The 12,015-nt window shown below is 50.3% G+C and overlaps 1 protein-coding gene across 2 annotated transcripts in view; it reads left to right on the top strand.

Annotated features, from left to right (window-relative positions):
* Positions 1–12,015, top strand: part of LOC110535133 (BMP-2-inducible protein kinase) — a 104,066-nt gene that overhangs the window by 42,925 nt on the left and 49,126 nt on the right. For both annotated transcript variants that reach the window (XM_090191238.1, XM_036936476.2), the window contains exons 2-4: positions 573–691; positions 10,075–10,180; positions 10,435–10,577. In XM_090191238.1, the coding sequence (XP_090047364.1) occupies positions 573–691; positions 10,075–10,180; positions 10,435–10,577 (368 nt within the window). The remainder of the gene's footprint in view (positions 1–572; positions 692–10,074; positions 10,181–10,434; positions 10,578–12,015) is intronic.

Genomic DNA, 12,015 nt, shown 5'->3' with positions numbered 1-12,015 from the left:
TAAACAGTGTCATACTCACTCACTCATCTTATACAACAATTAGATGTAAACCTCATATCTGAGGCTATTATATAAACAGCGTTATGGTAATGTGGCCACACCGTCTCCCATGAGCTTCCCCAAGTTGTAACAAACGGACCAGTTCGTAGCTGGATTCTTCACCGATCTTTTATACCTTTTCCGGAACATGAAATTTGTTCGGACCTTGAGTTCTGTGAGGTGGAAGAAATTCCTTTGTTTTCTATGAAACTTCACTCTGTCTCTTATACTGTGTGGCCATGAGGAGATCCTCAGGAATTTACGACCTCTCTCTGACCACAGCAGCCTAGTTGAAGGTGGAAAGGGGGAGGGGGATGGGGCTTGCTCTACCCAAACAGGGCAACGTCATGACAGTAGGGTACATCTTTCTCCTGGCGATGCAACAGGTCTTTTGAAGCCTCCTGCTCAGTCCACTAATGAGAGAGGGAGAGAGACGCACCCAGGAGTACGTGGACTGTGTGTGTGTGTGTGTGTGTGTGTGTACTCAACATGTGTATGATCCTAACTGTTCTCCTTCTGGCTCCTCTCTCCAGGCGGTTTCTCTGTGGTGTTCCTGGCCCGGACACAGAGTGGCATGCGCTGCGCTCTCAAGAGGATGTACGTCAACAACGTCCCTGACCTCAACATCTACAAGAGAGAGATCACTATTATGGTGGGCAGATAGAGTGTGAGAGACTGTGTGTTTGTGTGATTGCACCTTAACATGATTACTTGACTTAGGTCTGTGACGGTCATTTGAATTTTGGATGACGGTTATTGGCCAGACAAATCATTTTTTAAATTTTTTTTATGTCTTTTTTTTTTTTTTTTTTTTTTTACATCAGCAGATGTCACAAAGTGTTTATACAGAAACCCAGACTAAAACCCACAAAGGATTGTGGTCACCGTAATAACCATTCAATGCACATTTTCTCCGCTCCTGACTGCATGTGCTGCCACAGAAATATAATGAATAAAACAGGCGTACCCATTCCAGTCAATGATGGCATAATGGGTCAGACTGGCGGACATCGTGAGTGTACCAATGGGAGCAAAGCAGGAAGTAAACGCCAGAAGTGTACCCATCAGTATGTGCTGTGATTTGTTTATTTAAAAAAATAAGTGTATTCAAGTGAATGGACATTACAGGGACACATCAGTTTAAAAAAAAAAATGGTTTTAACTTTTATTTGACTAGGCAAGTCAGTTAAAGAACAAATACTTATTTATAATGACGGCCTAGGAACAGTAACCCGGACGACGCTGGGCCAATTGTGGCGCCGTCCTATGGGACTCCCAATCACGGCCGGATATGATTCAGCCTGGATTCGAACCAGGGACTGTAGTGAAGCCTCTTGCACTGTGATGCAGTGCTTTAGACCCCTGCGCCACTCTTGAGCCCAGTTAGAGGTAGACGCAGAGAAATTACGGAAACAAAATAAAGATAATAATAATAATAGATCATCGATTTCTTCTACAACAATGCTAGGCTCGATTTCTCCGCTGTTTTGGTCCCCGTACCTACCACGCCCTTAACGGCGTGAAGCGAACCCTTGCAGATACGGTGTGTGAGAGCGAAGTCTTGTGTCTCACTCATCTCAATATCTGCGTTTCAGCTCGTGGCAACGTCATTTCGTTGAGTCTACCTTTTGTTTTTCTTCCACATTTGAATGAACGTTCTACATTAGCGTGGAACCGTGGAACCGTGGAACCTTGCTGGTTTGTTTCAGCAAAGGAGCAACAACGTTTCATTCTCGTTAAGTCTGTTAGTTCAGAAAGGGTCTCAACCACTTGAATGCCATCAGCTGTTCGTTCCACAATTTATATATATATTTTTTAAAAACGGTTGACATTTTAGTTTAATGATGGTCTTCGTCCGTAACCGTTGGTAATACAGTAATCGTGACGGCCCTAGCTTGAATTTGTCTCTTTATGTTTTACGCCATCCAGAAAATCCACTTGTTATTTGAACTGAATGACCTCTAAGAAAGAGAGTAGATGAACATGTTCTCCCCCCCCCTCAATTTTTTTACCCCTGTCTAACTCAACAGCTAGTTTATTTTCTGTGGGGTTTGCTGACTTAAACCACGAGTAATATGTTCACTACCTGTCTCAAAATGTCCATAAACAAAGACCTTTCTTCTGAAACGTGTCATTCTATTCTTGTTCTGAGAAATTAAGGCGCTTTCATGCGAGAAATTGCCAAGAAACATAAGATCTCATGTAACGCTGTGTACTACTCCCTTCACAGAACAGAGCAAACTGGCTTTAACCAGAATAGAAAGAGTGCGAGGCCCCGGTGCACAACTGAGCAAGAGGACAAGTACATTAGTGTGTAGTTTGAGAAACAGACGCCTCACTAGTCCTCAACTGGCAGCTTCATCTCAATGTCAACAGTGAAGATGCGACTCCGGGATGCTGGCTTTCTTGGTAGAGTTGCAAAGAAAAAGCCATATCTCAGACTGGCCAATAAAAATAAAAGATTAAGATGGGCAAAAGAACACAGACACTGGACAGAGGAAGACAAAAAAAAAAAAAAAGTGTTATGGACAGACGAATCTAGGTTTGAGGTGTTCGAATCACAAAGAAGAACATTTTGTGAGAGGAAGAAAAGATGCAGGAGGAGTGCTTGACGCCGTCTGTCAAGCATGGTGGAGGCAATGTGGTGGTCTGGGGGTGCGTTGGTGGTGGTGAAGTGGGAGATTTGTACAGGGTAAAAGGGATCTTGAAGAAGGAAGGCTATCACTCCATTTTGCAACGCCATGCCATACCCTGTGGACAATGCTTAATTGGAGCCAATTTCTCCTACAACTGGACAATAACCCAAAAGCACAGCTCCAAACTATGCAATAACTATTTAGGGAAGAAGCGGTCGGCTGGTATTTTGTCTGTGCTGGCCACTCCATTATAGTCTCAGGTTTTCAACCCTATTGAGCTGTTGTGGGAGCAGCTTGACCGTATGGTACGTAGGAGGTGCCCATCAAGCCAATCCAACTTGTGGGGTGTGGCTGTAACTACCGTAGATGTGAGGTGGCTGTAACTACCGTAGATGTGAGGTGGTGGCTGTGACTACCGTAGATGTGAGGTGGCTGTGACTACCGTAGATGTGAGGTGGCTGGACTACCGTAGATGTGAGGTGGTGGCTGTGACTACCGTAGATGTGAGGTGGCTGTGACTACTGTAGATGTGAGGTGGTGGCTGTGACTACCGTAGATGTGAGGTGGCTGTGACTACCGTAGATGTGAGGTGGCTGGACTACCGTAGATGTGAGGTGGTGGCTGTGACTACCGTAGATGTGAGGTGGCTGTGACTACTGTAGATGTGAGGTGGTGGCTGTGACTACCGTAGATGTGAGGTGGCTGTGACTACCGTAGATGTGAGGTGGTGGCTGTGACTACCGTAGATGTGAGGTGGTGGCTGTGACTACCGTAGATGTGAGGTGGTGGCTGTGACTACCGTAGATGTGAGGTGGTGGCTGTGACTACCGTAGATGTGAGGTGGCTGTGACTACCGTAGATGTGAGGTGGTGGCTGTGACTACCGTAGATGTGAGGTGGTGGCTGTGACTACCGTAGATGTGAGGTGGTGGCTGTGACTACCGTAGATGTGAGGTGGTGGCTGTGACTACCGTAGATGTGAGGTGGCTGTGACTACTGTAGATGTGAGGTGGTGGCTGTGACTACCGTAGATGTGAGGTGGTGGCTGTGACTACCGTAGATGTGAGGTGGTGGCTGTGACTACCGTAGATGTGAGGTGGTGGCTGTGACTACCGTAGATGTGAGGTGGTGGCTGTGACTACCGTAGATGTGAGGTGGTGGCTGTGACTACCGTAGATGTGAGGTGGCTGTGACTACCGTAGATGTGAGGTGGCTGTGACTACCGTAGATGTGAGGTGGTGGCTGTGACTACCGTAGATGTGAGGTGGTGGCTGTGACTACCGTAGATGTGAGGTGGTGGCTGTGACTACCGTAGATGTGAGGTGGTGGCTGTGACTACCGTAGATGTGAGGTGGTGGCTGTGACTACCGTAGATGTGAGGTGGTGGCTGTGACTACCGTAGATGTGAGGTGGTGGCTGTGACTACCGTAGATGTGAGGTGGCTGTAACTGTGACTACCGTAGATGTGAGGTGGTGGCTGTGACTACCGTAGATGTGAGGTGGCTGTAACTGTGACTACCGTAGATGTGAGGTGGTGGCTGTGACTACCGTAGATGTGAGGTGGCTGTGACTACCGTAGATGTGAGGTGGTGGCTGTGACTACCGTAGATGTGAGGTGGTGGCTGTGACTACCGTAGATGTGAGGTGGTGGCTGTGACTACCGTAGATGTGAGGTGGCTGTGACTACCGTAGATGTGAGGTGGTGGCTGTGACTACCGTAGATGTGAGGTGGCTGTAACTACCGTAGATGTGAGGTGGCTGTGACTACCGTAGATGTGAGGTGGCTGTGACTACCGTAGATGTGAGGTGGTGGCTGTGACTACCGTAGATGTGAGGTGGTGGCTGTGACTACCGTAGATGTGAGGTGGTGGCTGTGACTACCGTAGATGTGAGGTGGTGGCTGTGACTACCGTAGATGTGAGGTGGTGGCTGTGACTACCGTAGATGTGAGGTGGTGGCTGTGACTACCGTAGATGTGAGGTGGTGGCTGTGACTACCGTAGATGTGAGGTGGCTGTGACTACCGTAGATGTGAGGTGGTGGCTGTGACTACCGTAGATGTGAGGTGGTGGCTGTGACTACCGTAGATGTGAGGTGGCTGTGACTACCGTAGATGTGAGGTGGTGGCTGTGACTACCGTAGATGTGAGGTGGTGACTGTGACTACCGTAGATGTGAAGTGGCTGTAACTACCGTAGATGTGAGGTGGCTGTGACTACCGTAGATGTGAGGTGGTGGCTGTGACTACCGTAGATGTGAGGTGGTGGCTGTGACTACCGTAGATGTGAGGTGGCTGTGACTACCGTAGATGTGAGGTGGTGGCTGTGACTACCGTAGATGTGAGGTGGTGGCTGTGACTACCGTAGATGTGAGGTGGTGGCTGTGACTACCGTAGATGTGAGGTGGCTGTAACTACCGTAGATGTGAGGTGGTGGCTGTGACTACCGTAGATGTGAGGTGGTGGCTGTGACTACCGTAGATGTGAGGTGGTGGCTGTGACTACCGTAGATGTGAGGTGGTGGCTGTGACTACCGTAGATGTGAGGTGGCTGTGACTACCGTAGATGTGAGGTGGTGGCTGTGACTACCGTAGATGTGAGGTGGCTGTGACTACCGTAGATGTGAGGTGGCTGTGACTACCGTAGATGTGAGGTGGTGGCTGTGACTACCGTAGATGTGAGGTGGTGACTGTGACTACCGTAGATGTGAAGTGGCTGTAACTACCGTAGATGTGAGGTGGCTGTGACTACCGTAGATGTGAGGTGGTGGCTGTGACTACCGTAGATGTGAGGTGGTGGCTGTGACTACCGTAGATGTGAGGTGGTGGCTGTGACTACCGTAGATGTGAGGTGGTGGCTGTGACTACCGTAGATGTGAGGTGGCTGTGACTACCGTAGATGTGAGGTGGTGGCTGTGACTACCGTAGATGTGAGGTGGTGGCTGTGACTACCGTAGATGTGAGGTGGTGGCTGTGACTACCGTAGATGTGAGGTGGCTGTAACTACCGTAGATGTGAGGTGGCTGTGACTACCGTAGATGTGAGGTGGCTGTGACTACCGTAGATGTGAGGTGGCTGTGACTACCGTAGATGTGAGGTGGCTGTGACTACCGTAGATGTGAGGTGGCTGTGACTACCGTAGATGTGAGGTGGTGGCTGTGGCTACCGTAGATGTGAGGTGGTGGCTGTGACTACCGTAGATGTGAGGTGGTGGCTGTGACTACCGTAGATGTGAGGTGGCTGTGACTACCGTAGATGTGAGGTGGTGGCTGTGACTACCGTAGATGTGAGGTGGTGGCTGTGACTACCGTAGATGTGAGGTGGTGGCTGTGACTACCGTAGATGTGAGGTGGCTGTGACTACCGTAGATGTGAGGTGGTGGCTGTGACTACCGTAGATGTGAGGTGGTGGCTGTGACTACCGTAGATGTGAGGTGGTGGCTGTGACTACCGTAGATGTGAGGTGGCTGTGACTACCGTAGATGTGAGGTGGTGGCTGTGACTACCGTAGATGTGAGGTGGCTGTGACTACCGTAGATGTGAGGTGGTGGCTGTGACTACCGTAGATGTGAGGTGGTGGCTGTGACTACCGTAGATGTGAGGTGGTGGCTGTGACTACCGTAGATGTGAGGTGGCTGTGACTACCGTAGATGTGAGGTGGTGGCTGTGACTACCGTAGATGTGAGGTGGTGGCTGTGACTACCGTAGATGTGAGGTGGTGGCTGTGACTACCGTAGATGTGAGGTGGCTGTGACTACCGTAGATGTGAGGTGGTGGCTGTGACTACCGTAGATGTGAGGTGGTGGCTGTGACTACCGTAGATGTGAGGTGGCTGTGACTACCGTAGATGTGAGGTGGTGGCTGTGACTACCGTAGATGTGAGGTGGTGGCTGTGACTACCGTAGATGTGAGGTGGTGGCTGTGACTACCGTAGATGTGAGGTGGTGGCTGTGACTACCGTAGATGTGAGGTGGTGGCTGTGACTACCGTAGATGTGAGGTGGCTGTAACTACCGTAGATGTGAGGTGGCTGTGACTACCGTAGATGTGAGGTGGCTGTGACTACCGTAGATGTGAGGTGGCTGTGACTACCGTAGATGTGAGGTGGCTGTGACTACCGTAGATGTGAGGTGGTGGCTGTGACTACCGTAGATGTGAGGTGGTGGCTGTGACTACCGTAGATGTGAGGTGGTGGCTGTGACTACCGTAGATGTGAGGTGGTGGCTGTGGCTACCGTAGATGTGAGGTGGTGGCTGTGACTACCGTAGATGTGAGGTGGTGGCTGTGACTACCGTAGATGTGAGGTGGTGGCTGTGACTACCGTAGATGTGAGGTGGTGGCTGTGACTACCGTAGATGTGAGGTGGTGGCTGTGACTACCGTAGATGTGAGGTGGCTGTGACTACCGTAGATGTGAGGTGGTGGCTGTGACTACCGTAGATGTGAGGTGGTGGCTGTGACTACCGTAGATGTGAGGTGGCTGTGACTACCGTAGATGTGAGGTGGTGGCTGTGACTACCGTAGATGTGAGGTGGTGGCTGTGACTACCGTAGATGTGAGGTGGTGGCTGTGACTACCGTAGATGTGAGGTGGTGGCTGTGACTACCGTAGATGTGAGGTGGTGGCTGTGACTACCGTAGATGTGAGGTGGTGGCTGTGACTACCGTAGATGTGAGGTGGCTGTGACTACCGTAGATGCGAGGTGGTGGCTGTGACTACCGTAGATGTGAGGTGGCTGTGACTACCGTAGATGTGAGGTGGTGGCTGTGACTACCGTAGATGTGAGGTGGTGGCTGTGACTACCGTAGATGTGAGGTGGCTGTGACTACCGTAGATGTGAGGTGGTGGCTGTGACTACCGTAGATGTGAGGTGGCTGTGACTACCGTAGATGTGAGGTGGCTGTGACTACCGTAGATGTGAGGTGGTGGCTGTGACTACCGTAGATGTGAGGTGGTGGCTGTGACTACCGTAGATGTGAGGTGGTGGCTGTGACTACCGTAGATGTGAGGTGGCTGTGACTACCGTAGATGTGAGGTGGCTGTGACTACCGTAGATGTGAGGTGGTGGCTGTGACTACCGTAGATGTGAGGTGGTGGCTGTGACTACCGTAGATGTGAGGTGGTGGCTGTGACTACCGTAGATGTGAGGTGGTGGCTGTGACTACCGTAGATGTGAGGTGGCTGTGACTACCGTAGATGTGAGGTGGTGGCTGTGACTACCGTAGATGTGAGGTGGTGGCTGTGACTACCGTAGATGTGAGGTGGCTGTGACTACCGTAGATGTGAGGTGGTGGCTGTGACTACCGTAGATGTGAGGTGGTGGCTGTGACTACCGTAGATGTGAGGTGGTGGCTGTGACTACCGTAGATGTGAGGTGGTGGCTGTGACTACCGTAGATGTGAGGTGGTGGCTGTGACTACCGTAGATGTGAGGTGGTGGCTGTGACTACCGTAGATGTGAGGTGGCTGTGACTACCGTAGATGTGAGGTGGCTGTGACTACCGTAGATGTGAGGTGGTGGCTGTGACTACCGTAGATGTGAGGTGGTGGCTGTGACTACCGTAGATGTGAGGTGGCTGTAACTACCGTAGATGTGAGGTGGTGGCTGTGACTACCGTAGATGTGAGGTGGCTGTGACTACCGTAGATGTGAGGTGGCTGTGACTACCGTAGATGTGAGGTGGTGGCTGTGACTACCGTAGATGTGAGGTGGTGGCTGTGACTACCGTAGATGTGAGGTGGTGGCTGTGACTACCGTAGATGTGAGGTGGCTGTGACTACCGTAGATGTGAGGTGGCTGTGACTACCGTAGATGTGAGGTGGTGGCTGTGACTACCGTAGATGTGAGGTGGTGGCTGTGACTACCGTAGATGTGTGGTGGCTGTAACTACCGTAGATGTGAGGTGGTGGCTGTGACTACCGTAGATGTGAGGTGGTGGCTGTGACTACCGTAGATGTGAGGTGGTGGCTGTGACTACCGTAGATGTGAGGTGGCTGTGACTACCGTAGATGTGAGGTGGTGGCTGTGACTACCGTAGATGTGAGGTGGTGGCTGTGACTACCGTAGATGTGAGGTGGTGGCTGTGACTACCGTAGATGTGAGGTGGTGGCTGTGACTACCGTAGATGTGAGGTGGTGGCTGTGACTACCGTAGATGTGAGGTGGTGGCTGTGACTACCGTAGATGTGAGGTGGTGGCTGTGACTACCGTAGATGTGTGGTGGCTGTAACTACCGTAGATGTGTGGTGGCTGTAACTACCGTAGATGTGAGGTGGTGGCTGTGACTACCGTAGATGTGAGGTGGTGGCTGTAACTACCGTAGATGTGAGGTGGCTGTGACTACCGTAGATGTGAGGTGGTGGCTGTGACTACCGTAGATGTGAGGTGGTGGCTGTGACTACCAAAGATGTGAGGTGGTGGCTGTGACTACCAAAGATGTGAGGTGGTGGCTGTGACTACCGTAGATGTGAGGTGGTGGCTGTGACTACCGTAGATGTGAGGTGGCTGTGACTACCGTAGATGTGAGGTGGTGGCTGTGACTACCGTAGATGTGAGGTGGTGGCTGTAACTACCGTAGATGTGAGGTGGTGGCTGTGACTACCGTAGATGTGAGGTGGTGGCTGTGACTACCGTAGATGTGAGGTGGCTGTGACTACCGTAGATGTGAGGTGGCTGTGACTACCGTAGATGTGAGGTGGCTGTGATTACCGTAGATGTGAGGTGGTGGCTGTGACTACCGTAGATGTGAGGTGGCTGTGACTACCGTAGATGTGAGGTGGTGGCTGTGACTACCGTAGATGTGAGGTGGTAGCTGTGATTACCGTAGATGTGAGGTGGCTGTGACTACCGTAGATGTGAGGTGGCTGTGACTACCGTAGATGTGAGGTGGCTGTAACTACCGTAGATGTGAGGTGGCTGTGACTACCGTAGATGTGAGGTGGCTGTGACTACCGTAGATGTGAGGTGGCTGTGACTACCGTAGATGTGAAGTGGCTGTGGCTACCATAGATGTGAGGTGGCTGTGACTACTGTAGATGTGAGGTGGCTGTGACTACTGTAGATGTGAAGTGGCTGTGACTACCGTAGATGTGAGGTGGCTGTGACTACCGTAGATGTGAGGTGGCTGTGACACACTGGGACAGGACGTGAACACTAAGAAACAAAGACCAACACCTGATGGTTGGACTGATGACTGACTTCACTTCTATGAGGAGAATAAGCCAGTCCCCCAATGTCCTCAATCTACAGTAGATTGAGGGAACAATGAAAACATTTGAATCCATTTTAGAATAAGGCTGTAACGTAACAAAATGTGGAATTTGTCAAGGGGTCTGAATACTTTCCGAATGCACTGTATTGATCTCTGTATCGATCTCTTAGAATGTCCTCCTCCTCCTCCTCCTCCTGCAGAAAGAGCTGTCAGGTCATAAGAACATAGTGAACTACCTGGACTCTACCATCAACTCCGTAGGGGACAGTGTCTGGGAGGTCCTTATCCTCATGGAGTACTGTAAAGGTAGGAGTTTTGGGTCCCCCCCTCTTCCATTTTCATACAGTTGTTCGGTCCGGTAATGTCATTTTATTATTGAACATACAGATATGGGACAAATATACTTCAGAGTTCAACAAATATTCCTGTGATTTTTTTTTTTCTGTCTTCTTATTGACCCTGGATTGTAACTTAAACATTCTCCTTCTCCTCTCTCACCCACTACCTCATTCTCCCCCTCTTTTTCACTCTCCTGCCCCCCCCCCCCCCCCCCTCCCCAGCTGGTCAGGTAGTGAAGCAGATGAACCAGCGTCTCCATATAGGGTTTACGGAGCCGGAGGTGTTGACCATCTTCACTGATACCTGTGAGGCTGTGGCCAGGCTGCATCAGTGTAGAACCCCTGTCATACACAGGGACCTGAAGGTAAGGAGAATAAACACACACACACACACACACACACACCTCATACACACACACACACACCTCATACACAGGGACCTCAAGGTATGGAGAAGAAACAGACCTCGGTCCTTCTCGCTCCTCTCTACTCTCTCCTTGACCACATCATTTGTGTTTCTCTGTTCTGCATAGTTTTCCTTCTACTCATTGTCCACCTCTCAATGCTCCTCTTCCTCTGTCATATTCTCTCTTCCTCTTCATCCTTGACCCCTTCTCCCCCTCCTCTTCCTATCGTCTGCCACAATGCGCTTATCTTTAATTCCCCCCCCTCCTCTACCTCCACCTTTCTCCATGTTTCTTCATCTTCCTAACACGGGGGTCTGCCCAGCCTGTCCTAACACGGGGGTCTGCCCAGCCTGTCCTAACACGGGGGTCTGCCCAGCCTGTCCTAACACGGGGGTCTGCCCAGCCTGTCCTAACACGGGGGTCTGCCCAGCCTGTCCTAACACGGGGGTCTGCCCAGCCTGTCCTAACACGGGGGTCTGCCCAGCCTGTCCTAACACGGGGGTCTGCCCGGTTAGGGTTAGAGTACAGGTTAGAGTACAGGTTAGGGTTAGAGTACAGGTTAGAGTACAGGTTAGGGTTAGAGTACAGGTTAGAGTACAGGTTAGAGTACAGGTTAGGGTACAGGTTAGAGTACAGGTTAGAGTACAGGTTAGAGTACAGGTTAGAGTACAGGTTAGAGTACAGGTTAGAGTACAGGTTAGGGTACAGGTTAGGGTACAGGTTAGGGTACAGGTTAGAGTACAGGGTAGAGTACAGGTTAGAGTACAGGTTAGAGTACAGGTTAGAGTACAGGTTAGAGTACAGGTTAGAGTACAGGTTAGAGTACAGGTTAGAGTACAGGTTAGGGTTAGAGTACAGGTTAGAGTACAGGTTAGGGTTAGAGTACAGGTTAGAGTACAGGTTAGGGTTAGAGTACAGGTTAGAGTACAGGTTAGGGTACAGGTTAGGGTTAGAGTACAGGTTAGAGTACAGGTTAGAGTACAGGTTAGAGTACAGGTTAGAGTACAGGTTAGAGTACAGGTTAGGGTTAGAGTACAGGTTAGAGTACAGGTTAGGGTTAGAGTACAGGTTAGAGTACAGGTTAGAGTACAGGTTAGAGTACAGGTTAGGGTACAGGTTAGAGTACAGGTTAGAGTACAGGTTAGAGTACAGGTTAGAGTACAGGTTAGGGTTAGAGTACAGGTTAGAGTACAGGTTAGGGTTAGAGTACAGGTTAGAGTACAGGTTAGAGTACAGGTTAGAGTACAGGTTAGGGTACAGGTTAGAGTACAGGTTAGAGTACAGGTTAGAGTACAGGTTAGAGTACAGGTTAGGGTACAGGTTAGAGTACAGGTTAGAGTACAGGTTAGGGTTAGAGTACAGGTTAGAGTACAGGTTAGGGTACAGGTTAGAGTAC

The sequence above is a fragment of the Oncorhynchus mykiss genome, chromosome 11, assembly GCF_057628025.1.
Source record: "Oncorhynchus mykiss isolate SJ-2025 chromosome 11, ASM5762802v1, whole genome shotgun sequence".
NCBI classification, from domain to species: Eukaryota; Metazoa; Chordata; class Actinopteri; order Salmoniformes; family Salmonidae; genus Oncorhynchus; species Oncorhynchus mykiss.
Note: the sequence above shows the minus strand (reverse complement) of the source record. Positions and strands in the feature narration are given on the sequence as shown.